The sequence below is a fragment of the Zootoca vivipara genome, chromosome 1, assembly GCF_965207765.1.
Source record: "Zootoca vivipara chromosome 1, rZooViv2.hap1.1, whole genome shotgun sequence".
NCBI classification, from domain to species: domain Eukaryota; kingdom Metazoa; phylum Chordata; class Lepidosauria; order Squamata; family Lacertidae; genus Zootoca; species Zootoca vivipara.
Window position 1 is genome coordinate 42,284,972 of NC_142582.1, and position 27,383 is coordinate 42,312,354.

A 27,383-nucleotide genomic window follows, 5' to 3' on the forward strand; every position below is an offset into this window, starting at 1 on the left:
TTGACAGCTGCTGCTGCTGAAGTGTAGTTTAAATTCATTAACACTAGCAGGAATCCCGCAAAATGATTTATTAAAAAAAATTAATATGCCCACATGCAATTTAAAAACAATTATAAACTGAGTAACAAGTTTTATTAATCCCATGTGGGCAACTGTGATTTTATATGTATAAATATGAAGTATAAACATATTGTGTGTGCAATTTATTCAGTTGTGGGCTGCATTCAAATTAATTTGTACACTAGGGCAAGGGCACTTCTCCCCTTTCCTCCTGCTGAGTGCCCCCAAATCTGCTCTGGATAGTCGAGAATACCCCAGAACAAATGGGAAGGGTGGGGGAGAACACAAAAAAAGATCCTTGCACTGATGGAACATTTAACTACGGGTAGTGCTGTGTTGAATACAATGTGATGATTTTTAAGCTCATGTTTACTTTTGATGAATGAATCACATGAATGTGTTTTTGTGAAATCGGGGTGTTTATTGGAGCCTTAATTTAATTAGACAGAACTAACATGTCTTCATAAAACAGTCTCCGGTCAAGATATTGTAACCAGTATAGGTTCTTCCACTAGGATAACTGGGGCACATCTCTAAGAGAATGTCAAGCAATTTTATGAAATAAAATAAAAACCCACCTGCAACAAAAAGCTTTCACACATTTTATACTTCCATAAACCTACAGGTGTGTGGAGGCATTTCTGTCAATCAGCTCTCAACACCACTCAGCTAATTCCAACCTAAAACGATGGCTAGCTTGTACTAAACAAAGTCTGCATTAACTACTATGTTTCCCTGCATCCACTCATTAAAAGCTGCAGGAGCTGCTGGGTGGGCCAGTGAAGCCTGATCTGAGCGACGTGCAAGTCCAGAGCATTTCCGGAAAAAGGGATGTGGATGTGCTTCCAACAACATCTATCCTTAGCTTAAATTAAGACTATCTTGATTGGAGGAAAATGCTGGCGCTATTATTTCTTGCTTGCTTGTGAGCTGGTCAGTGAATTTCTAAAATGAAGTTTGGGGTCTATGCCTGTCGAAATATCACAGTGATTCTACATCCTCCCAAACCTGGGAACAAGTGTTTGAAACTCCCATTGTCCTGGGCGCATTTTGCGACAGGGAATTTCATTAGCGTGAGCAGTTTCTGAGCTCTGGGTGCAGTACTGCGCCTAAGATCCGATTAAAACTGCAGAGTGGAAGGAAAAGACCTTTTTCTGCCTCCCCACTTCCAGCTACTCCCTAAAGACTGGAGAAGAGACCTTCTTAAGAATATTAGGTGGGTGGGCAGGGGAAGGACTAGAGTCACTAGACCATGTAAAAAATGAATATAACATTTTAGCTGCAGTTCATTTTCACCTTTGTATTCTTGTAGACATTCCGTTGTTGCACCCATAACCTAAGTTTAAGGTGCCATTTGGCTCCTTTCATATCCAAGACCGTTTCTAACACTGCCTGGAAATTATTCTCCCTAATCTCAGACATTAGAGGCTGACTACAGTTACTCTGATGTACTCTGCACATGAACAAAGTTCGTTACTCCACATTTTCAGGACTGGTCCGTGACGTGTCCTGGATCAAATGAAACAAATCATTTTCGTCTTTTAGTTGGAATACTTCGTTCTTTTAATTTAGAGAGGAAAATGTTTTAGATTATGAAAAGTTGAATTGATTTTGGAGGGGAGGAAAACTACATACAGTGGTACCTCCATTTACGACCTCAATTGGTTCCGGGGAGCCGGTCACTCCCCGAGCAGTCCGTAAACGGAGCGGAAGCGCAAAGCACCCATAGAGCACTTCTGCGCATGCTTCAATCGCTTCTGCACATGCGCGCGCTGCGCAGATCACACCTGCGCGTCGCAGAACCCGGATGTAAGCACTTCCAGGTCCGCGGCGTTCGGAAACCGATTGATCGCAAACCGCAGCAATCATAAACCGAGGTATGGCTGAATTATAATTAATTAATTAATAATAATTTATTATTTATACCCTACCCATCTGGCTGGGTTTCCCCAGCCACTCTGGGCGGCTTCCAACAAAATATTAAAATACAATAGTCTGTCAAACATTAAAAGCTTCCCTAAACAGGGCTGCCTTCAGATGTCTTCTTTAAGTCTGGTAGTTGTTTTTCTCTTTGACATCTGATGGGAGGGCGTTCCACAGGGCAGGTGCCATTACCGACAAGGCCCTCTGCCTGGTTCCCTGCAACTTGGCTTTTCGCAGTGAGGGAACTGCCAGAAGGCCCTCTGCAGGCCGGTAGACCTCAGTGTCTGGGCAGTATGATGAGGGTGGAGACACTCCTTCAGGTATACTGGACCGAGGCCGTTTAGGGCTTTAAAGGTCAGCACCAACACTTTAAATTGTGCCTGGAAACATACTGGGAGCCAATGTAGGTCTTTCAAGACTGGTGTTATGCGGTCTCGGCAGCCGCTCCCAGTCACCAGTCTAGCTGCCGCATTCTGGATTAGTTGTAGTTTCCAGGTCAGCTTTAAAGATATCCCCACATAGAGTGCATTGCAGTAGTCCAAGCAAGAGATAACTAGAGCATGCACCACTCTGGCAAGGCAGTCCGCGGGCAGGTAGGGTCTCACACCTGGTCCTTCAGGGGCAGAATTGCTGCACACCTGGTCCTTCAGGGGCACAATTACCCCATTCAGGACCAGGGAGTCCCCCACACCTGCCCCCCAAAAACAGTACTTCTGTCTTGTCAGGATTCAACCTCAATCTGTTAGCTGCCATCCATCCTCCAACCACCTCCAGACACTCACACAGGGCCTTCACTGGTTCTAATTTGAAAGAGTGATGCTTTAAGTGTCGCGTCACTAAAAATAAAATAAAAAAACTAAAGGAATTCTCTTGCCTCTCTTACCTTCCTTGACTCTGCTCCTTAGCCATGCTATTCTCCTCCTAAACTTATTTATACCTTTCCTAATCAATTGTCCATTGTTTATCCCAGTTTCAAACACGCTGGGCAACCTGAAAAGGTTCGACCCTTCCAAACTTTCCACTTCAAGAATTAAAACTAAAAAAAAATTTTTACTCGGCAAGTAAAATCAACATTTTATTTCGTAATTGATGTACAGGTAAATATAGTATCAGTATGCTACTACATAACAAGAGGCACTTCTTTTCATCCGGGTAAGTGCAAGATAGAGGATAGTTTACTTCTTAAAAGTGATGAGATATTCTGGATACGCCTGGATGTCATTGAAAATGACAAACAAGGAAGGGTTAGAAACATTATCAGTCACACTGTCAAAGAGAACAGTGGGATCGGCCGCATTTTTGGGTTTGGGGACAACTATTTTTTGCTCTCCAGGGCAATATTCTCCGGTGAGTACTCGAGCAAGGTACATGTACTTTTTCCCATCAGCTTCTGGTTTTGAGTAAGTATCAGAGGCAGAATACTGGGCATTTACAGCAAAATAGGTTCCATTTCCATATGCTGCAGCTGTAAAGATAAATGAAAAGTTTAAAGCAGCCAGTAATTGTGAAGTACCATTATCCTTTCACTCTTGAAAGGCCCCAGCAACACACACATCAGTAACAACAGTTTAACAGACACTTACAGTATCTGGGGATGTTTCCTTTTCCTATTAGCAGACTACAAGAAGTCATTGCAGTGATGCTGCTAACAAGAGGGGTTTTTTAGATGGCAGGTCTGCCTAAGGGTGTGCTTTACTCATTCCAAGGTTCAACCTTGTCTATTTCCTGTGCTTTCTTTCTGTTTACACTAGCAACACAACTTTCCTTCATTGCCTCCCCGCACCCCACACCAATTAGAAAAAACTTGCTTCTCACCAGAGCAAAGGAAAGGGATACACAAAACTCTCCAGTGTGGCTTCTCGCCTGGATCCCAAGATGCTCTTGCAAAACTAAGCTCTGCCATGTGAGCAGAGTTCGGATCATGCACCTTGGGAGCAAAGCCATCAATTGTGCTTGATATTTACCCATCTAAGGGAAGTGGGGCAGGGTGGGACGGCTTTTTCCTGCCTTTCTGCAAGGCACTATTTCTGCAGAGGCTCGGAAAGAAGGCAGAGGAACCATCTCCTCCTTGTTTCTAAGCTGTCCTGGTACTGCATAGAGCTCTGTTGAAAAGGAAAGGCTTTTTACCTTGCTTTTGCAGAAGGAGCAAGCAGCTCAGATCCTTAAAAAGCAGAAAGTTACCCAAAAGTTACCCTTGCACTATTTGGGGATGACTGAATTCTTAGAAAAGAAAATCTAATGTAAAAAAGGAGTAAATCTACTTCCAATGCAGCCTCCACTTGCCTTGGGAACACTATTACACTTACTCTTGTCAGGCAATAAAGGCTCAGCCAAAATTTCTGAGCCTCTGAGAATGAGAAGAGTCCTTCCTAATCAATGAATAGCAATAACCAGTTTGCAGCCAAATTTGTAATGAACTGTATACAAAAAAGAGTTTCAAGCAGCTGCAGTTTTTCTTTTCAGCCATAAACTGTAACAAGTGAAAGGGAATACTTCTACATTTTCTCCTATTTTATAATAGAGACACAATCAGACACACTGCAGCGGGGTGGGGTACAATTTGTCCTTTTTACAATACTGCAAGATGAGCATTTTTACTTTATAATGTCAATGTCATTTTATTCTTTTGATGCCATACTTTAGTGTTTGCATATATATTTTTACAATTGTAAGTTGCATTGAAGCACTTTTAGTAAATGACGAATAATAAAATTAAATAAAAATAATCACAGATGGGGAAGGTACAAAAATTGAGTATTGTAAATGCTGAAATGACAGTATATGAATCTGCAGACACTGATGCACAACAATAACTCTCTTTTTAACCCCATACATAGAAACATGAGAGAATAATGTGTTTGGCACATGAAAAGTCGCTAGCCATTCATACAAAAGCCACACTTTGATAATCAACTAACCATGCAATCCTGCATAACTTCGATTAAAACCGGAATCATTTATGCGCTTTATTGATGTAAAAGCTGTTCCATGAAAAAGGAGCTTCTCATTATTTGTATGGCCATTTTTGTCATCTATCTCCTTCTTTTTTATTTGGTACTGCTGCCACTTGTAGGGATTTTGGATCCTCTCGATCTACAAGTAAAAAGACAGACCAACCAGTATCATCACTGGGAATAAATTTTTTTAAATCACTTGAACAAAGGAACAGATTTGGACCCTTAGGGTGAATCAACCTAATACTAGCTACTGCTTTCCAGTAGCATAAGTGCTAAATGGTCATAGGCAGGAATGCTTCTGAATAGCAGCTTCTAGAAACCGCAAGAGGAGAGAATGCTCTTGTGTTTAGGTCTATCATGAATGTGTGTGTGTTTTTTTAAAATGTCTAGAGGGGCCCTTGGTATAAGCTGTACACTATGGAAGGAGGGACCCCACAGAAAAAACAAACAAGACTTTGGAAATAATGTTTTTACCTTTTCAATAGTAAATACGCTGCAAGTCTGGAGAAACATCTTCTTGACAGTTTGATATTCCTCAGTTTCTGGTTTTAGCTCCACTATTTTGAGTTGCACTTGCCCCATGTCTTCCCACTGTTCCGGAAGGTCCACTGCCAGATTACCTGTGTAATTAACATGGTGCTGTTACAGTGGTACCTCTGGTTTACTGGAGGTCTGTTCTTAACCTGAAACTGTTCTTAACCTGAGGTACCACTTTAGCTAATGGGGCCTCCCACTGCCGCCACCACATGATTTCTGTTCTTATCCTGAAGCAAAGTTCTTAACCCGAGGTACTATTTCTGGGTTAGCGGAGTCTGTAACCTGAAGTGTCTGTAACCCAAGGTACCACTGTAGTACCATGACTAAGGACATACAAGCCTATTTCAGGACACTTTTCAGTTACGGTATGAACTTTCAGTTTGAGGTTTCAAGCTAGTATTTTGAGTGGCATTGCCATCTGTTGTCATTTTCAATTGGTGAGTCATTATCAAGGTTTGTGCACCTGTTCCAGCTAGGCAAAATCACTTGAGGAGAACACAAGAACAGGGTTGGGAAGGAGATTGGCCTAGGTAGATTCCTAAGGGCAAGACAGACAGGCCTGAAAGCCCACATCTGGCCCCTTTAGGAGAGACGGCTATGAATGATATGGGAGAAGACCAACTCTTGGGCAGCTGACTTAAGAGCAGTGGGGTCTGACTGAACAAGTTAGCTATCTGCTCTATGCAGGCCTCAGCCAAAATACATTTTTCAGCCATTACCTCAGTTTCTAAATAAGAAGGAGAAAAAGACCCACGCAGCACCAGGGTGGATAAAAATCAATGATTTTTTTTAAAAAAATAAAAAAATCGGATTTTTTTTATTTAAACTGATTTTTTTGATTTAAATTGGATTTTTTTTAAATAAAATGCTTTTTGAGGAAAATATACTACCATCCAAACGTTGTTCCATCATGAAATAAAGATTAGTTTTTTAATTATGTAGAATAAGGTTGTATATGTTTAATTTTGGGGGTAAATAAATTCCATTAATCCATTCACAATGTCATGCTCTTCCAGAGGTTTTTGTAAGATTATTGGGCGGTTTCTCTGCCTCACAGATGCTTGGTTTACTTTTGCAGTTCTCAAAACTGAATTTGACTCAACAGAGATCACATGCCTCTTCTTCACAGCAAAAATGTTATAACATGAACAGAGTTGAGAAAAAGACCTTAATCCTATTGTTCTACAAACCTATGAATACAGAAACAACCCCTTCAGTGCTAAGTTTCAAGAAGTTCAGTGAATAGAATAGAAACAATATTTTTCTGATTGTTTGGAGTGGACAGTATTTAAGTTTTTCATGTGTAGGCTGGGCTGACAGTCTAAGTTTCTTAAAATATATATATTTTGTTTTTGTTTAGCCAAATTAGTTAACAAACATGGATGTTTGTTTAAGCAAATAACATATGCTGTAATGTTATTGTTTCAGTTGAATAAATCTATTTAAATTGTTATTAAGGTAATGATTATTTTTCTCCTTCCTAAGTACAACAGTAAAGTTGTCCAAATATGAATGATTAACCTATTAAACTGGGGATAAAAAACTAATATGAAAAGTTGTTATTCTAAAAATCTTCATCTACCTGCATATTAAAGTTATACCAGCAAGAATTAGTCTTTATGTAGAAAACTATGATTTAAATCAAGCCTTACTGACTAGTGATTTAAATCGTGATTTAAATCAGTTTGATTTAAATCAAATCCACCCTGATGCCATCTGTGAAACCGTACTTCATAAATTGCAATGCGGTTACACAGCAGGCAACTTTTAATATAAGCAAATGTCCAGGAAGGTTGCCGGCAGAAAGCAAGTTGGGGTTGGATCTGGACTCAAGGCATATCACCTTCAGAGCTTTACGAGGCAGAAATGTTGGATATGCACAAGTGTGTGTGTGTGTGTGTGTGCGAGAGACAGAGAATACAAGGGACAGAACTGATCGATTTGTTCATGCCTTAGAAGCTTACCTTTTGATACACGGCGAAGGGAAATGCTTCTCCCCTGGTTATCCACTGCACACTGTTTACTTGGGTCCACTTTGTAGCGTTTGTTCCTTATGGTTATTTCAACGTGGTGTGCTGCAGATTCCAAGTGCATATTTGTCAGGCTATCAAAGGCTTTGTATTTCCCATTGTCTTCATACTGCCACTCTACAAAGTTGCTGAGAATATTTGCCTTTGACTGCTCCTCCATACTTTGGACCATGCTTTTAATTGTTGAGCTGGCCATCAAGACATCTTTGGTTATGCCAACAATGTGGAAGGAAGGAGAAGAATCTTTATACTCTGCCCTAATAGCAACATGCAGCTGCTGCTGAAGAGCTCTCAGTTTTTCATATTCACTTTCTCCAAAGTCTGAGAGCCATTTATCTGAGACAACAGTTTCATACTGGCCCTTTAAAATCAGATCCTTAATCCAAGATTTTGCCTCTTCAACATTCTTCCGGCTATCACCACAGATCTGAAAAATGGTTGGCTCTACTGTTTTCTCCAAAAGTGTTGTAGGTTTAGCTCCCTCAGTGGATTTTCCGATGCCCAAGAAATCTGCAACAGAACATCAATTCAGGGACAGGTTATTCTTTTAACTACTTAATGCATCTGCAGTCAAGAAGTTCTACACATATAGAAGCCGTCTTGCTTACCTCTTATTCTAGACAAAATGGAGTCTGATGAGGATTTGTCACCATGCTTGCTAGGTGCAGCTTCTTTTCTTTGCATACTTGCACAAAAATGAATTAGAAGATGTGGCTGGAAAATTATTATTTTAATAATCTTCACCTGTGGAGAAGGTGTTCGACTTATGAAGTCTAGTATAGCATCTATCATATCATCGGCCACTGCAGCTGGGTCACGTTTTGCTTCACCTGCAATAATAATAAAAATTCTGGACTAACAACGGAACAAATCAACTATCCTAATGAACCAATATCAACGGAAGAGATAACTATTGGCATACAACAAGCAAAAATAGGAGAATCGCCAGGACCTGATAGACTCACATCTACCTATTATAAAAAAACTAGTATCTTGAAGCCCGTTAAAATAACGGGTGCTAGAACAGTGAGCTAAGGAAGGAAGGAAGGAGGGAGGGAGGGAGGGAGGGAGGGAGGGAAGGAGGGAGCAGGAGGGAGAGAGGAAGGAAAGAAGGGAGAGAAAGAAGAGTAGGAAAGAAGGAAGGGAATAAAGAAGGAAAGAAAAAGAAAGAGGGATAAAAAAAATTCCTTCCAGTAGCACCTTAGAGACCAACCAAGTCTGTCATTGGTATGAGCTTTCGTGTGCATGCACACTTCTTCAGTACTTGGAAGAAACTTCCAAGAACTTCTTCAGAACTTCAGAACTTCTTCATAACTTGGAAGAAGGCATTCATTAACACTAAGTTCCAAATCTGAGAAAGTGATACAGAACCCCAAAAACTTTAGGCCCATCTTACTATTAAACAATGATTATAAACTTATTTCGTCTATTTTGGCAATAAGAATGAAAGAAACTCTGAAAACACACACATGAAGACCAAACAGGCTTCTTACTGGACAGACAGATGAGGAATAATATAAGGAACATTATAAACATAATCAAACTCTTAGAAAAAAGAAATGATAAAGAAGCAGCGCTTATATTTTTAGACACAGAAAAAGCCTTTGTACAATACTGTATTACCCAAACACACATACACATAATGCACACACCTCTATTCTCAACCCAGCAGGAAAGAACCATTATCACAAGTTCAAAATAATATCCCAGCCAACCAAAAACACTCAAGGAGGGTGTAGGGCAGGGCTGATGAGGAGTGGAGAAGCAGTGTTAATGATCTTAACCTTCCTCGTGTTTCTTATTTAGTACAGTGGTGCCATATAGGACTATTTTGTAAACCACTTAGTAGTTTTGTTACAACTGAGTGGTGTCTACATTTTGCTGAATAAAGAATAAAAATCCTGAGCCACCACCATTAGCACCACTGGAAGTTCAATTATGCCACCCACTTACTGCTGCACCATTGTTTTCCCTCAAGGCAATACGGACCTGTCCCAATTGCAGGAAAGGCAATAGAGGAAAATTGCCTTTGTTCACATTCCATGAGAGCTTTGGAGACTTGTGCCTTGGTATCTTCTTGAGCCACAAGGTGGATTACATTTTTACACCTCAGGTTTCCTGCTTGCGTGCATATGAGATTGTTATGAGGCTGGGTGGCTGAAAAGAAATAAGAGAGGGGGAGAGTGATATGTGGAACAAACAAGGCAGCCTCTGCTCAGGAGGAATATATGCCTTCCACCTTAGAAGCCTTTGCATACAATTGTTGCATGCACGGAGCTCCCATATCCTTCCACAATTTTGTTCCAGAGACATCCTGTTCTTCCAGTCCTGAAGTAGCAATATTTCATTTCTAGGACAGATGCTGTTTTGCCCTCAACAACATTCACACCAGGGAGGGTGTTAGAAACAACCCAAGTACCCAATTTTCTGTGCTGCTTCCCATGCCCTCTAGGCAAGTGGGGCCTCCCCTCACTGCCTGCACTTTATACCACTGATAAACTGACAAGCAATGCAGCTCTGTTTAAGAGGGAGACATTTATGTCCCCAGCTATGCAAGAACCATTCTGTGAAGCTGTTTAGCCCACTGAGGACCGAAGAGGCTATAGCAGGGCTGCACATTTAGCCCCACCCACAAGACCGTGACAATTCTCCTGGTCCCTCACAGAATGAGGAGGAATCTCTGCAGCAGGCAGTCTCCACAGATGCAAAAGTTCCCTGCGCAACTGAGAATCCCTTAGGGACAAAAAGGAGCACACACTTAAGTTTGCCTGTGTGAAGCAGGAAGCAGAGCCCACTGACTACTTGGAGAAATTACTGGCTACCAAGACCAGCCAAAGTTTATGGGACCATTGAACAACAGCCCATTCAGAAGGAAGATGACAAGGCTCCCACATACAGATGGCTAACATTTTACTTTACCTTCTGCAGCTAAATGGCATGGGACACTTCATAACCATGTGGATGATCAACATGCAATTTCCTGCCAAATCACTGACACTACTTCTGTACTGGCTGTATACAGTTAAGATCCAATAACTTGTTAAGGATCAATTAAGGAGCAGGGAAGTGCAAAGTAGCAAATGAGCAACAGTCACTCTGTTATCTTCAGGCATAAACAGCATTTAACATGTTTCACTGGCCTGCAACTACTCATGCATTGAAGATCAAGAAAGTTGTTGGCATTCACTACGGACCACCAGTGTTGGGCAGCAGTGGGGAGGGGAACCAAACCCACCCCTGCTTATGTAAAAAGTAGATTTGTACCTAGTTGAGCACACTCCTGTTCCATCCCTGGTCCAGCTCCTTCCAGAATTGCTTTGGAAACACCTTAAATAAAAATTACATTTCTCTGAGAAAATAAGATTACCAGTAAAGATTATCATTCCACATACAGCAAAGGATACATGCACATATAGCCTTAACTAAGTTCCTATGAATGTAGCATGCCTGCATAACTGAATTCGGTATAAAAGGAACATTCCCATGATAGATAACAATCAGGTGCTTGGTGAAGAACTGGAAGCGAAGTCAAGGCTCTGCTTTGTTGTCCAGCTCTCTACTGCTCATATAGAGACAAGCATTTTATTACACATCTGCATCTGATGCTTTGTAAAATCCCTATCACTTGGGCAGAATGATACTGAAGACCAAGCTATAATGGGGTAGGAAAGCTCAGGAAATCCCAGGGCAATTTTTCCACCTCTATAGGATCCCTGAGAACAGAATGGCTGAGGTTTTCTATTGATGTCAAAGCATACACACAGTTGCTTCTTTTTGTGTACAGCACACAGCTGTGTGTGGAGCATGGGGTGTGTGTGGAATATGATTTCTCAAGCACAGGTATGTTAATTACAACCCCCCGACCTCCAATATTGCAGTGGAAGGCAGCAATGATTTAATAGTTCTGTAGAAAGTGTACCACATGCCTCTGCTACTGGTAGCTATGGGACTTTATTCCGCAACTAGAACAAACATCATTCCTTTCAACTGAATTTGACACATAGCTACGAACAAGACCTTCGCTTATCAATACTGGAATGGTGAGGTTGGAGGGCGTACACTCAGGCATATATACCAATTACAGACAGACTGGTTCCGGGGAATGACCTCATAGGTTTTGTAACATACCAACTTTAAGATTAAATGTGGTATTGGTTACGTTCACTATAGCATCTGTGGTTTCTTGGGTGATATCTCCACATTCCACCTGCAACATAACTGAGCCAATCTGCATTTTATGAACTTCAGACTTCGGCGATGAAATACTCCCAAAGGAAGCTGTAAAGGGGGAAAGAGAGAGATACGTGTCTATGTATTTGGCTCCCCTTCTCCTAAGCATTTAGCTGTAGGATATTTACTTATCCACCCAATGCTTTTCAGGAGATGACTCTTTGTCCTCAATTCATCGTTTTAATAAAGCTTTCACCCCAGTCAGAACGTTGAATTGAATAAAAGCAGCACAGGCTGAATCCAATTTGGTCCCCGCTAGAGACTGGAGCTTTTCAAAAGTAGGTAATGCAGTGCCCTCCAAGTGTGGTTGAACTACAAAACCCACCATCCCAATGCCCATGCTGGCTGGAGCTGCAACAACATCTGGAGGGCACCACATTGCCATCCCTGGTCATGAATGAGCAACATCAAGCCTCAGGCACATGCAGGCCCATTTTTCCCTTCTCTGCCCCCAGTACAGTGGTACCTTGGTTCTCAAATGCCTTGGTTCTCAAACGCCTTGGCTCCCAAACACCGAAAACCCAGAAGTAAGTGTTCTGGCTTTCAAACATTTTTCAGAAGCCAAACGTCCGATGCAGTTGTCAGCAATTGTTTCCGGGGCACCTGCACCAATCAGAAGCTGCGCCTTGGTTTTCAAACATTTTGGAAGTCAAACAGACTTCTGGAATGGATTAAGTTTGGCGCTTCTGTTTTTGCTATTTATTTTGCGTTTTTGTTTTTGAGGCTTTTTCAGTTAATTTGTTTTTGTGACTGTCTAGAACCCAGTTCAGCTACTGATTGATTGTGTGACTGTGGAAATAGATAAAAGCCCCCCATCCAAACAATTACTATCATCAGTGCAGGTAAGAAAAAAAATTCATTTAAATTTTTATCATTTACAATACTGTATTATTTATTTTATAGCACAGTACATTGGTTATTGCTTTCACTTTATGGATCAATGGTCTCATTAGATAGTAAAATTCATGTTAAATTTCTGTTTGGGGGATTGTTTTTAAAAGTCTGGAACGGATTAATCTGTTTTGCATTACTTTCTATGGGAAAGCGCACCTTGGTTTTGGAATGCTTTGGTTTTGGAACGAACTTCTGGAACGGGTTAAGTTTGAGAACCAAGGTACCACTGAACAGTGAAGGAAGAGGAGGTTGAAAGCATCCAGTCCCTGAGTTAAATAAAATCTCCCCCCCCCCCTTTGCTAGAATCCACACTGGGGAAAAGATGGAGTTTTCCCAGTCCCGGGCATAAAATTGTTAGTTTGAAACAGAAGGTGGCTTCTCACAAGTCATGCCATAGAAGAGAAAAGCGGAGGGGTGGGTACCTAGCAAGATCTAGACTCACTGCTACTTGAGTTTCCTTCACACTGCTTATTGGGACTAACTTCACTGCTAGAGTCATGGCCAGGATTCCAAAGAGCTGCTTTAGGTTCAGACAAGATGCTTGTAGTAGCCCAGTGGAACCTGTGAGCTTTTCCTGTTCTAAGGGCTATCCCACAACATATCACAAAAGTACTTTTTGATTGTCCCATTTCAAAATGCAGTTTGTCACAAGGCACACAGGACTCTTGTTTAAAGAAAAATATGCACATACATTTGGCGTCACAGAACTAGCTCTGCTGCTATTTGGATACTGGCCTATGTAGAGAGACTAAATATATACTGGCTCATCTTCTCCCTTATTTTACATGAAAACCTTGATCTTCAAAATGTTTTCTGCAGCTTTCCTCAGTTCTTCCAGCTTTTCTTCCTCATTAGGAGATTCCAGAATTCCCAATATTTCTGGGTCAAGCTCCAAACGTTTTGCTTTTTGTTTTTGCAGGGCCTGGTGGGATTTTCTGAAAACAAGATTTACCTTGACCTAGCTGTTGGGAGCTGTCAGGTACTATATTTGTTTGGCTGGGATTCAGCCTGTTGTTTAATTCATCTGTAAATGCCTAGAGGGGAAAAATCCACAATAAAAACAGGTTAAAACTTCAGGCAGGCTTTTGGGGTTTTGGTTACAGGTAGGTAGCCGTGTTGGTCTGGGTCGAAGTAAAATAAAAAAATTCCTTCAGTAGCACCTTAAAGACCAACTAAGTTTTTATTTTGGTATGAGCTTTCATGTGCATGCACACTTCTTCAGATACAGTGAAATAGAAGTCCCCAGGCACTTATGTGGAGAAGGGGTGGGGAGGGGTGGGGATGGGGAGGGGAGGGGGGATCACTCAGAAGGGTGGTGGAAGTGGGTGATTGACTGACTGATAGCTGTTGATGACCGAAAACGACTGCAAATGGTTTTGCATGAAAAAGCAAGGGTTGAGATGGCACCACCCTTCTGAGTGATCCCCCCTCCCCTCCCCATCCCCACCCCTCCCCACCCCTTCTCTACATAAGTGCCTGGGGACTTCTATTTCACTGTATCTGAAGAAGTGTGCATGCACACGAAAGCTCATACCAAAATAAAAACTTAGTTGGTCTTTAAGGTGCTACTGAAGGAATTTTTTTATTTTGGGGTTTTGTTATAATAAACACATTATCAGGAAAAGAGACAAGAAGGATGCCATGTTTTATTTCTTCTGGAACATCACTGCCTTTGCAGTCATTCTGTTGAAATTATGAAGCCATGTTTACATTTTAACTGTTTAGATGAGAGGTTTGAAAGAGCATCGGCACTGCCTCTAAAGTTTAAGTCTCTTTCATAAAGATGGGTAGGACTCGGTGTGTGTGTTTAATGCATTCTTGTCTGCATGACTAGCAGAACCAAAATTGGGAAACCTGCTAGGATTAATTTGCACCAGTGAGCCAGAGGTTCCTTTCCAGTGATTTATGGCGCAAAAGAACCAGCTTTTGTAATGCAGAAAATCTGCTTGCAAATACTACTCAAGCAAGATCCATTTTTGACAATACACAAGACGTGGGCTGCATTCTTTTGTAGCATCTAACACTAAGCAGAGGGGATCAAATGGCCCAGATAATCAAGTTGCATAGCTTCAGTGCCCATTTGTTTCACTTCCCAACCAATCCAGCACTGAGAAATGACTGACTGACATCAAATTTGACAGCTGCCTCTGCCAACCTGGTGTTGTCTAGATGTTCTGAACTAAAGCTCCAATCAGTTGTGGTCCAAAATATCTGAAGGGCACCAGTTGACAAAGGCTATCCTGCAGTTTGAGTGAAATTCTCCTTCCCTCCATTTTCCTAGGACAAGAGTAGCTCATGTGCTGTTCTTCAGATGTTATTGGACTACAACTCTCATCATCCCTAACCATTGGTCATGAGGGCTGGGGCTGATGGCAGTTGGAGTCCAACAACAACATGAGGACACTGCATTGGTTACCCCCGTCTAAGGAGAAGAAGCCACAAAACACACATTTGGTGGGCAGGGGGTCACATTTCTATGTGGCACTTGAGTATTTGTGATCTAGCTTTTATCACCTAGTTGAGAAAAGTAGAACAGGTTGGATGATGTTAGAGAATATTATCAAACTGGAAGAGGATTTTTTTATTGCACTGATGCAGTAATTTCATTGATGCAGATTGTCCCAGCCAGCTTTTCTGCCTCACTGTCCGTGTGCTAATGTACAATATGGGAGCAAGATAACACATTGACCATACAATAAGGAGAAACTTTATATTTTGAGGGACATGCTAGATCTGATTTTGGGGGGCGGGGGAGAGAGACTGCTCTTGAAACACTTAGGATCTTCTAAAGCTATCTTTAATACCGAATAGCTGTCTTTAACAAAAGGGATGCTGCAAAAGAGATAGTTACCTTGATGGTACCTGTATCACTCGGATGCAGAACAAAATGAACTTCTTTAAGAGAGCGGGGATTCACTTTCTGGCTGAATTTGAACACCTCATCGAACATTGCTTTAGCAACAAACTGCTTGGGAAATTGTAAGTTACCCGTCCCAATGGCTGGGATCGCGATGGAATTCAGAGCAAGCTGCTCAGTGGTTTCCAGACATTCTTCAACAATGTCTCCCAGGATCTGGAGGCCAGAAAAGGAAACATTTTAGAACCTGCAGTTTAAGCGTTTCTTGATAGGTGGCATCTTCTAGATATCTGCAATTAAATGGTTCCCAAGACAAATCAAATTAGTTGTACAAATGCAAGCTCTTTCCAAGACAGCCAGCACAGCTGGATTAATCCAGATAAAAGGAAATGCGTGTGAGTTGAATGGGTCGATGCTGAACTTCCCCAATCCAGCAAGATGAAAAACATCTAAAATCTGGATGGGCTGGCTGAAGGCCCAACTGAAATTGGAGCATAACACATCTCTGGTCAGTTTTTCTGAACACCTGACTAGTGGAAGCTGGTCCATTGAGGGAAATGGGGGCAGTGCCCTCCAACCTCAGTCTGCTTGCAGGCAGCTCCCCACCTGCCTGCCTGCTCCCTCACAAGCAAGCCCTCATCCGCCTTAGTGCTGCCTTTGTAGAACCCAGCAGGGAGGAGGGTGGGCTCAGCCTGCCATTGGCTCCAGCTCCACTTTCTGTTGGCTTGCCCACATTCTGCCCCAGCATTCCCAATGGAAACCAGCCACCACTGCATTGGACGCTAGTATAAAGCCATACCTTAGATTTTTTACCCTGATTCCAAGAAGGCAAATGGGCATGCAGCACATGTAAGCAACCCAGAGCATAGCCATTTGTTTTCAACACACATCCCTCTTTGATGTCCTTTCCTTGGCCTTCTTTGGTTAATTGCTCCTGGAGTTCCACTCCTGCTCGGGCAAGCAGAGCCTTGGCAAGTGGGCCTTTGTCCAGCTGCAGGTCTCTGGAAACGCTGTTGACAATTACATTCGCCTAAAAAAGAAAAAGAAAAGGGAGAAAGACAAGCCAGGAATAGCACATGATGGCAGGGGACACCAGCCCAGCCCTTGTTGCCAATGCCACCACAGCGACCCCACCGCAGTAAAGTGGGGTCCCGCTTATCTGCTTGCCCATCCGTGCAGATGAAAAACTTGCAACCCTCCAGATGTTCTTGGACTTCCAACACAGAGGGGAAATGTTAGAATCTGCAAAAGAGTTCTACCAACTTTAAATATAATTAAGAACTAACACACTCAAAATCAAGAAGTTGCAAAAGCCATTAACTATTGTAGGGGGTGGGAAAGAAGACATTTGTGGGGGTGGGAAAGAAGACATCTGTAATTTTACTCTGTGGCACCTAGGCCAATAATGGTGTAAGAAAGCTTCAATTCGTACATATTGCAGCACAGACACAATACTACTGTGCAGGTCCCCAAGAACAGAAGAGTACTTTCCAGCTTCACAATTCTTTGATTCTATGATTCTATAATCTCCTTTGTTTTTTCACCTTTGTGCTTTTCTAACTAACTGCACTGAAGCAGTTTTTATTTTTATTGCATTGACCATTTAGTCCACTCTCTACACTATTTAAAAAAGGAGTTTGAAAAAACTGCAGCAACTTACTGTGGAGTCTTCAATTCCCTTTTTCTGTAGTATTATTTTCACACCTTCAGCCGTAGTTACTTCTTGAGGTTCTCTCCTACTCTTTGTAGTGTGGCTGTTAGTTTGGGAGGTTAAGGAAGGCTTAGATGGGAGCAATCTGTCTTTGAATATTTCATTCAAGGCTTCTGACAGTGCCCGAACAGTATTCTCGTTAAAGTCCACAAGGAGTATCTCTTTTAGGCAGCCACTCCCACGGGATTCTTCCAAGTGCTCCTTAATGGATGTTACAATGGTATGGGCACAATCTTTCAGTGGGAATCCGAAAATCCCAGAGCTTATGGCAGGGATGGCTATGGAGCGATGGTTATATGTTTCTGCCAGGTTTAAGCTTCGCTTCACGGCTTCCTTTAACTGCTGGGTACATTTCTCTTTTTCTGAAATGTTCCACCTCGGCCCAACTGCATGTATCAATTCTTTACATGGCAGGTTCCAAGCGCGTGTTCTAACTGCACGGCCAGGCTTCAAACATCCATGCTTCCTGACTAGGTCATCACACTCACTTTGCAGTTGCGGGCCGGCCGCTTTTAACAGCGCATCTGCAAGGCCACCAATGTGCTTCAGGTCTTCATTGGATGCATTGACCACAACGTCAACCGAGTAACGGGTCAAGTCACCCTTATGAACAGCTACTACGATGCCATCTTTTAGCTTAACTTCACAGCTTGGCAGTCTCTTTTCTTCAGGTCTATTCACATCTCTGCCCTCCTCTTCACTTTCTTCTGAGCTTTCCTGAATCCTGATCAAACAGTTAAATTGTTGTCTGGCACCATTAACATATAAATGTTCTTGTTCCTTGAAGAATTCTTTGGCTCCTGGTTTATCTATTACCATTTCAGTACAATACAGAGAGGACAGGGTGTTTTGCAAGAGCTCAAGTCCCTTCAGGACTTCTACCCGTGGTCCTTCCAGGGAAATCAGCCTACGATTTGCCTGCGTGCCAAAACGGATTGTTATGCCTTGCCGCTCCAAGTTAAGCCAACTATTGCGCTTCTCCTCTTTCACATACATTGTAACTGCTGTAGATTTAGTCCTGATGGTTTTTTGTATTTTTGTGTTTCTGTCGACAAAATCAAAGATCTTCTGATAGGCACTGCCTACATCTTCGAAATAGCCTGCAATCACTATTTGATCCTCCATCTCCTGAATTCTGATGGTTTCACTTGAACAATTATTCAGTTGTACAATCTTGCACAAACTGTTGATCAGTTCTTTCCACTCTCTCTTTCCGAGAATCGAGTTGTCCTCCAGTTCAACACATTTGCAGGTCAACTTCATCTTCATTTCTTCCTCAGCCCTTTGAAGGTCCTGGCGAGCTGACCCAATCAGTAGAACTGCCTCCCCCTCAAGCTCATAGAATGCATTGATCTTTTTGGACCAAAATAAGAGTTGCGATAGATGTTCATTATCTACATGCTGCATAAAAAGAACAATGTAAGGATGAACATCAACATATCGTTGGTCCATGCGGGATATCCTTTCGAAGATGTCGCTTTTTATTTTAAAAACTTCAGCAGCTACACCATGCAGAGTTATAAGCCCTTTGGAAGCATCATATGCAATCTTTAGATCTGGGTACTCCATGTGAATACTATCATGTAGTCCAGCATTGTTTAAAATAGTGTATTTTCCAGAAACAACAGGAACAGTTTCCTGTATTGTTTGCTTCTCTCTTTCAATCTTTTTAGCAGCTTTTTCAATGAGCACCTGCATTTCTTCCTCCAAGCACCTGACAGCTTGTGGTGCCCCAACCAAGACAACTACCCCCTTTGCAATATCGGGCAAGATCCAAATGTCATCTTTTACTATGTTGTTTCTTATGGCTTCCCAGACCTCAGCATTCAATACACACTTGGCAACCTTCTGCTTGGACAGGAACTGTGTCAAATGGGTAGAAACATTTTCTTGCCAGGTCTTGACCAGGAAGCTTTTCTGCTTAGATAAGGCAAGAGAAGGCCGCAGGGCAATTTCTGGGTGTGAACAGCGCCTAGCAGGCCACTCAACCTCACAATAGCAACCTGCCATTGCATGGCTGATTTCCTGAAGTCCCTGTGGATTCTGCTGTAAAAACTGCCAGTGGTAGGGATCTATAGGCAGTCCAATTGGGTCCGGCATCCTAATTTGTGGTCTCTCTTTCCCGTAGAGAGCTGCTCCCAAAGAGGCATAGTATGGATGAACAAGAACTGGCACGCTGTTAAAAGAATGCTTCCGCTTCAAGATGGTAGTTACATCTTTAAAAAAAGAGAAAGATGGGACAAAACTTCCATAAATGTCAAGTCCGGATTAGCGTGCAACTCCCTCTATGCAACCCAACACTTACTGCTCTGCACTGCATAGTCCCCTCCACACTACATTAGACTTGGATACAGTTCATTATTATAATCTAATCATCACCCCACATGGCCAGAGGGTTTCTCTTCCCTCCTTCAGATGCCAAGACTGCTCAGGATCACTTCCAGTTGCCTTCCTTGTGGCCATTTCACTATCTGGAAGAGTTCCTGATTTCTGTCAGAAGGGTCAAATATCCACCTGCTTGTTCCTTCAGCCACACCTAGCTGTGTCAGTACACCATTCCAGCCTGCTTTCCTTCACCAGCCCTGCCAACACCCTCATCACTATTGCTTTCAAATTTCCTACCTTCTCTCAAACTAAAACTGGTGCAGTTTCCAAAGCAGAGGGTTGTATTTTGTTTTGTGCCCCCGCTTTGCAATCAAAACAACTGACTACACTCAAGACTAAACTCAAGGGATGAGCTGTGTTTCTCCTAATACATCAGTTCCACAAACTAATACAGTATAGCCTAGGATAAATTATTACAATGCAAACCTAGGCATGTTTACTCAGAAGTGTTCAATAGGGCTTAGTGGCTTTCACATGGACAGGCCACCTTGGCAACTCTGGCTGTTTTCCTATATTATATTCAGCAGAGACCTAGAGCAGCCTCTCAAACCTCATTGCAAAAGAGGTTGGAGAAATGAGACCGTGGCTTGTTTGCTCATGAGAGAAAATTCATGAAACAAACCATGGCTTAGTGAGATGTATGACCACAGCCAATGTTAGCTTTGCAAACTTTTCTCTTCTAAGAATTACAAAAACAACAGAAAGACCCACAAATATGAAAATATACTGTACCTTCAATGTACTCAAGTATTTATTTGTTCATTGACATTATTAATAGGCTGTTATATACAAGACAGCTGCTCAGTTAAGAGACTAATTCTGCCACTGATGAACATGAGCAATTTGTTGAACATACTCTTCCCAAGATTTTAAGATTACTGGGTCATATGTGAAAATGACATTCATGAAAACAGATCCGTAACCAGTTGTTCCATGGTGTGTTGTTAATTGTCCCATTTATATTAATGTTTATTTACTTTTTCATAAGCTTCTTAAATACATTACAAGTATATTTTCATATTTGTTGGTTTTTTCTGATGTTTGTATTTTGGTACTGTACTTGGGGACTCTTGCTGCATATTGTACTTCATTCTCCTCCCAAAAGTCAGAATGCTAGTCAAGTTGATGTTTTCTTGTTCTTCCTACCTTCTCTGCCTACAAGCCACCTGATTACCACCAAAATACATTGATCATAATGATTATTACCCTGCTTTTTGCAATAATCCAGGATTATGAGCCCACCTTATCTAATAGTACAAATTACCTTTGCTATCCTGAAAAGTAACCACGGCTGAATTCTCTTCCTGAAGGTAGGCGACATCTGACACTAGTCCACCTCCATGCTTCTTGCTTTCAAAATAGACACTGATGAAGTCCCTAGAGATGCCGGGAGGGATGTCTTCTACCAGAATGCTTTTCGTCACCTCCAGAGAACGTGCAGAAATGTGTACTTGCTTAGCCCTATGGTACTGATTGAAGTCTTTGATAAATTGGTCTATTTCTAAAAGAGAATTTAAATAAATAGCAGTAAGCAACACAATTAACTATGTGTATTGAGTATTCACCAAGCTGCCCTAAGGTGCAGTCACTCACATCTTCTATCTTTTCCCATTATTTCTCTCCACCGCACAGGGTTTCACCTTGTCTTCCCTATCTCCTCTTCTTGTATCTCATTCCAGTTCCAAATTCACGTCCCCAAGAACCATTCTGATTAGACTCATTATATCTTCCTTCAATTACCCTTCTGTTCATACGACCAGGATGACTGTAGCAATAGAACCTTTCCCTCCTCTGCTGCCTTTGTGATGGCAAAATTAATGCAATCCAAAAGAAAGACCATGTGTCTTCTTGCTATACCCAGTATGGCACAACTCTTGTCAAACAGACAGGACAATCCAGAGTTGCCAAGCAAACACATGCATTCAGAAGTATCACACCAGGAGCTGCAACGTTCAACCAATGCATTGGGGAGTTCAAGGGTGGGGAACATTTGGCCCTTCAGATGTTGCTCAGCCCCAGCAAGCATGTACAACAGCCAGGGATGATGGGAATTGTAGTTCAGCAACATCTGCAGGGCTAAAAGCTTGGCAGGCCTGGACTAAACACAAATTTTAAAGATTTTAAACAGACAAAAAGGTGCACTGGTGCATTAGGCGGTGGTAGATAAATTTTAGGACATTATTTTTAATACAGGCATTTCTGAACATGGCAGGTGGCAAGCACTGTCTCAGGAGGGAACGAAACAAAGGTTTCAGACATTTGCTCAGTTTTAGAAGCACCATCACTTCAGCTAGGGATGGGGAACCTGTGGCCCTCCAGATATTACTGGACTGCAGCTCCCATCATCCCTGGCTGGGGCTGAAGGGACTTAAAGAGACCAGCTACATCTAGAGGTCCACCTGTGCCCTATTCCTAAGTTAAACACTATGGGGCAAGTTGCAACAAGGTCAACACTGAGTAGAAACCCATTTTCCTTTCCTTTTCCATTTGCCTGGCTCATTTAAAAGGGGGGCGAGGAGGAGACCTTATTTAGTACGTTTTATCCGTTCTCTCTCTTACCTATAGGCTTGATGAAACTGAGTACAGCAGCACTGAGCTCTGGCAAAATTTCCACAGTGAAATCCTTGTCAGATTCTGATAAGCCACTGGTGTTCTCTACCAACAGAACTAGCATGCATTCGTCTACGGCCTCTTGCAAATCGTTCTGAACAACAGCGAGAGAAGCCGACATTTGTGGCGCAGCTTGGGCAGCCTCCTGCTGGGGCTGTCTGACTTGAAGTGCAGTTTTATTTACTACATGGCTCTCTCTTTTCAAAACTTCCTGAGCATCTAGTTGGAAAGAAGCACAAAGAATAACAACAATCTCATAATCCAGATACCTGAACATAACATCACCCACAATAAAAACCTTATTATTCTGGACAGTGTTGGCGTATTCTACATGTGTACACATTCCCTGCCTCCTCACACCATGCTCCTTCAACTCAAGATCCCATTTCAAGCTTCTGGCCCAGCATGTGGAGAAAATGTTTAAGGTGGTTATTGTATTTTCACACCCTCTCATCACCAAGGCTCATGGTAGGGGATAGTTTAAAATGGAGAATAAATACTTGCTTAATTTATTCATTATTCATACTAGTAGCCTGTTGAGCCCAGGACAGGTTACATAAAATATTAATGTTGTTGTTCATTACTATTATAATTTATTACCAGCCCTTCCATCTAAGGTCTCAAGGCATGGCACAACAACTGAAACACAACATTAAAAACAACTTAAAATAAAGTGAGTCCTACAAATATACATCTCAAGTGTCAAAAGGCCAGGGTAAAAAAGTGAGTATTCAGTATTTGCCAGAATGGTGGTGCCAGATACACCTCTGTGGGGAGTTCAACAACTTAGGGGCCACCACCAAGAATGCCCTCTCCAAAGCCACCACTGCTGGTGTTAAATTCTGAGGGTGGCAGAACAACCAGGAAGGTTCCCTTTGTCAAATTTAGCACCCAATAGGATCTGTAGGGAAGGAGGAAGTCTTTCAGGTATTTGAGGACCAAGTCTTTCAGTGCTTTAAACACTAACACCTTGAATTGAACCCAGAAATGAACTGGCAACCAGGGTAGCTGTTCTAAAACAAGGGTTATGAGATCTAAATGGAATTCCAGCCAGTAACGTGGCTGCTGTGTTTTCACAGAATTGTAGAGTTGGACGGGATCCAGAGGGTCATCTAGTCCCAGCAATGCAGGACCAATTGAAGTTTCCAAGCAGTCTTCAAGGACAGCCCCACATAAAGCACACTGCAGGGGCGAGCAGGACCAGAGGCAAAAGCCAGCAGGGGAGTAGAGGCAATTTATTCCTTTGTTCCATAGGCTACGTTCCAGCCAACGAAAAATGGCCTGGGGAAAGGAAGTGATCTGGGAAAAGTCCAAGCCCAAGGGCAACGTTTGGCTCATGGGTCTGAGGTTCCCCACTCGTTGTAATATATGTAACAAGCCCTGTCTAAAGATACCTTCTTTGTTTGCAAAGGTGATGATGAATTGTTCTCCATCTTTAATGCAGGACTTAATGGGGCCCCCGCCAGAATGCTTCTTACTTTCGAAGTACATCTCTACAGTCTCCAGCTCAACTTCGTTCCCCACAGGCGTCACTACCACTTCATTGAATTCTTCCTGGGTCACCAACTTTTCTGGCACATCTTTTGGAAGTTCTGGAATTGAAAGACAACATTTCCTACACTGACTACAAACCAGCCAAACCCATCCCAATTTTTTTATAAAAAATAATTCTCCAAATAGCAGAATTTGAATATTCTTTCGCAGAAAGAAGCATACTTACAAGGCTTGTATAAAAGCAAAAAGTATCTCATTGTTGCTTCCCAGGATATTTTTTAAAGTAACTTACCCAGATCTTTGGGTTCTTCAGCTATAACAGGTTTCTGAAAGCAAGACAAAAGGCATCAGAAAGCAGACCCTCTGCCCAGAGGCACAGACTAAAAAAAACGAGTTCACACAATGAAATATTCCTCCATATGGTCTGTCCTACTTACCTAGCCAAGAAACCCATGTGTGTTGAAAACACAGAATTTCAGCCTTAGTCATGTGCTCTGCACACCTGCCTGTGGACATGTCTCACTGAATAGTGGGGTTTACTTTTGAATAAGTATGGATATGATTTAAAGCCGCTGTTTTAATGTCCCACACTTCAAGGGACCCTTTCCATACCAATTGCTGTTGAGGTATCCCAGACTACCAGCCACAGATCCCTTAATGCTGCTGCAAAAGGATTTCGGGACACATTCTAGGGCCTAGAGTTTACACAGGGCATTTGCAAGGCCTGCTGAGCCTCACTATCACCCCAACCAACCGATAATGCACCCAACGCATCCCTAAAAACCAAAGGAGGAGAGTAGTGGGAACACAAGCTACCTTTCAGGAAACTTTTCTGCTACTCCTGATATTCATGGAACTCTTGATAAGCTTCCAGGGAATCCTGGAGTTCTCAGGGACAGAGTTTGAACATCACATTACTTGGGGACCCTCAACAAATGCATCCCCCTTCTTAGTCATGGTCTCCATCACTGTGTCACGTTTCAGCCTCTGTAGCTACTGGAATTGCTTCTGCATGGAAGATGCAATATACAGTGGTACCTCTACCTACGAATTTAATGCGTTCCAAACGCACATTTGTAAGTAGAAAAAAATTGTAAGTCGAATCCCATAGGAATGCATTCGTAAGTCGAAGCAACCCTATCTAAAATTCGTAAGTAGAAAAAAAATCCTATCTAAACCGCATCCAAGATGGCGGACGGAGCTCCATTCGTAAGTAGAAACATTCGTAAGTAGAGTTATTCGTAAGTAGAGGTACCACTGTACACTGTATTCCCCAAGTGCAAATTCACTCCTAAGGCGACCAGAATGCAGAGTGGCAAAATAGATTTTTGGCTATGCAAATAGTTCCAGAGTAAAACTGCATGTAACATTTACCTGACTTGGATTTGCTTCTTTCCGAGGCTCATCGTCAGCTGCTGCTGCTGCCTCTGGAGGCAAGGAGACGGTCAGCTTCAATTTCTTTTTTTCAGGCACAGCAAGTTCATGGTTATTCATGTTAAGGACTCTTTGCCTCACTAAAACGAAAAACAAGAAAGCCATCATTATATCAAAGTAACCTTAGCTTGTAGCCTTAGGATACCATCACAAACCTGCCTCGTACCATCAGACCAATGGTCCACCTAATCCACACATAAAACAAAGTCAAACTGTGAGCAAGCAATTACATGGGCATTCAAGAGGGAAAATGGCAGGTGATTTGCTTCTTCCCCAATCCAGCAAGCCATGGATTGCATCAGGATTACATCCAAACCCAGGCTCATGGGTCTCCTTCAGACAAACCATGAGTCATAAGCCACAGAACAAGCATTGATTACAGCTCATGATTTACCTGGAGCGAGGCAACAGGAGTCTGGGTTCAGACACAATGCTAAGCCAAAATACCCACACTCTTACTTGTTCACACTTAACCATGATTTAGCTTGTCTGAGAACCACGCCTCTGACTGGTAGAGGCTTTCTGATGGGAATCTTTATCAGTCCTACACCTCTATTAGCAGAAATAAGTAATATAGGGGGAATGGGAGGTACATAATCCTGATACATGCTGTTCAATGGCACATCTTGGAAATCTGAGTATTTTAAACTGGGGAAAGGAGGTTTAGATGCATTTACTTGCCTTAACCCAAAGCCACAAACTCCATGCAACTCAAATAAATAAGACGAGTTACACTGCTGTGTAGACACAGCTTTGTTGTTCTTGTTGTTTAGTCGTGTCCGACTCTTCGTGACCCCATGGACCATAGCACGCCAGACATAGCTACAGCTATGCTATTCTTTTTCTCAATTCAGATTGAAGCTGGTTTGGGAAGAAATGCATCCAAATGATGCTGAGGTAAATCAACAGTTGAGGTAATTGTACTGTGGTAATTTAACTTTTGTAGTAGAGTTGTAATTTTTTCCTGATTTTACTGCTTTATCTTTTGTAAACCACTTTGAAGGTGTGTGTTTTTTTACAATCAAGCAGTGTACAGGTTATGAAATAAATAAATAAATATAAAATGTAGCATTTCGTAAGAAACAGGACAGTGGCTGCACCTCTTCCCAAACTAGTGGAGGGAAACCTCAGGATGCAGAGTAAATGGGAGGCTGTAAAGAGCCTTATATTGTTAGCAAAATGAGGGGCTGCACCCCCTCACTATGAAATACTACATTTTACATTTATTTCAGGTTTAAGTAGTGAACACTGCTAGCCACAAGCAAAGAACTAGCATGTAAGAGGGTCCCGAGTTTAGAAACCAGAAATGAAACTGAACATTTATGGATTTCTGGAAAAGAAAGCTGAGAAGCAATCACAAATAGAATATGCAAGCAAACAAAAAATTCATCTTCTCTTTCGAGGCAAACCTATAGATGTCTACGCAGAAGGCCCATTAAGAACAATGGAAATTGCTCCCCTGTAAGCATGTATAAGCTTACTCTACCATGTACTGGTATCTGTTTGCCTCCTGGTTTTTCTTCCTCATACTTATTTTTATTTTATTTTATTTTTTAAAAAAACTGTGCTTGGCGTTGCTGCTATTCACTCCGTTCCCGCTGCAAGGCCACCGTTTCTGCAACTGGAAGGGTTTCTTCTAAAACTCGGCGACTTGTATACAGTATTAACTAAAACAAAGTCGAAGAATATTAATCTTTCGCAGTCAGTCGTCAAAACACCTTTTAAGGTGAACCATCCTCAATCAGCGGGCGCAGGCAGTGGACGCGTCCAAGTAACAGAACGCCATATGTTGTATTTGTTACACAAAACCCTTCCACTGAGGCTTACTTCTGAGTAGACACATAGTACACAGCGCCCACAAAGTACCGTCCCACCATGGGAATTGATTCCTTTCCTTCCCCCAATAAATATATTGAATTCCTCCCCTATATTGTCAACAAGTCGGGAACCAAACAAGCTCCCCCCAACACACCTTTTTCCTCTGCGAAATACACCACTACCCGCTCCTCCTTGCCGGCTTCCACATGGATCTTGCACTCTCCTCCTCCTGATCTCTTCGAACTCTGGAAGTAGAGCAAAAGCTTGTTCTTCAGACTTTTGGAAACCTGGCAGCCCCAATTCGCTTCCACCAAGACCGGGAAAACGTAGACCTCCTCCGGCTCAGCCATCTTGGGAAATGGCTGAGCTTAAAAATAGTTTCTCGCTCAAATGCAAGAAGAGAGAACAGCAGACTCGTTTTACTTTCGATTTTCCTTCCCACT

The 27,383-nt window shown here is 42.1% G+C and overlaps 1 protein-coding gene across 1 annotated transcript; it reads right to left on the reverse strand.

Annotated features, from left to right (window-relative positions):
• Positions 1-3,045: 3,045 nt before the first annotated feature.
• LOC118082881 (protein mono-ADP-ribosyltransferase PARP14) lies at positions 3,046-27,383 on the reverse strand. Its single transcript, XM_035110752.3, has 18 exons — positions 27,095-27,383; positions 25,063-25,202; positions 23,981-24,014; positions 23,589-23,786; positions 22,144-22,413; positions 20,849-21,085; positions 17,149-19,415; positions 16,288-16,518; positions 15,483-15,704; positions 13,584-13,665; positions 11,636-11,785; positions 10,772-10,834; positions 9,497-9,664; positions 8,116-8,337; positions 7,442-8,017; positions 5,415-5,560; positions 4,902-5,076; positions 3,046-3,448 (listed from the first exon to the last, which is right to left on the reverse strand). The coding sequence occupies exons 1-18, from the start codon at positions 27,288-27,290 to the stop codon at positions 3,159-3,161; spliced, it is 5,667 nt and encodes a 1,888-aa protein (XP_034966643.2). The 5' UTR covers positions 27,291-27,383; the 3' UTR covers positions 3,046-3,158.

Excerpts from the sequence above, each read along its gene's own strand:
- LOC118082881 (XM_035110752.3), bottom strand. The coding sequence starts at position 27,290 with ATGGCTGAGCCGGAGGAGGTCTACGTTTTCCCGGTCTTGGTGGAAGCG. Across the intron at positions 19,416-20,848 it reads TACTTTTCAGGATAGCAAAG|ATGTAACTACCATCTTGAAG; the intron begins GTAATTTGTACT and ends CTTTTTTTAAAG. Across the intron at positions 5,077-5,414 it reads GCGTATTTACTATTGAAAAG|ATCGAGAGGATCCAAAATCC; the intron begins GTAAAAACATTA and ends TTTTACTTGTAG.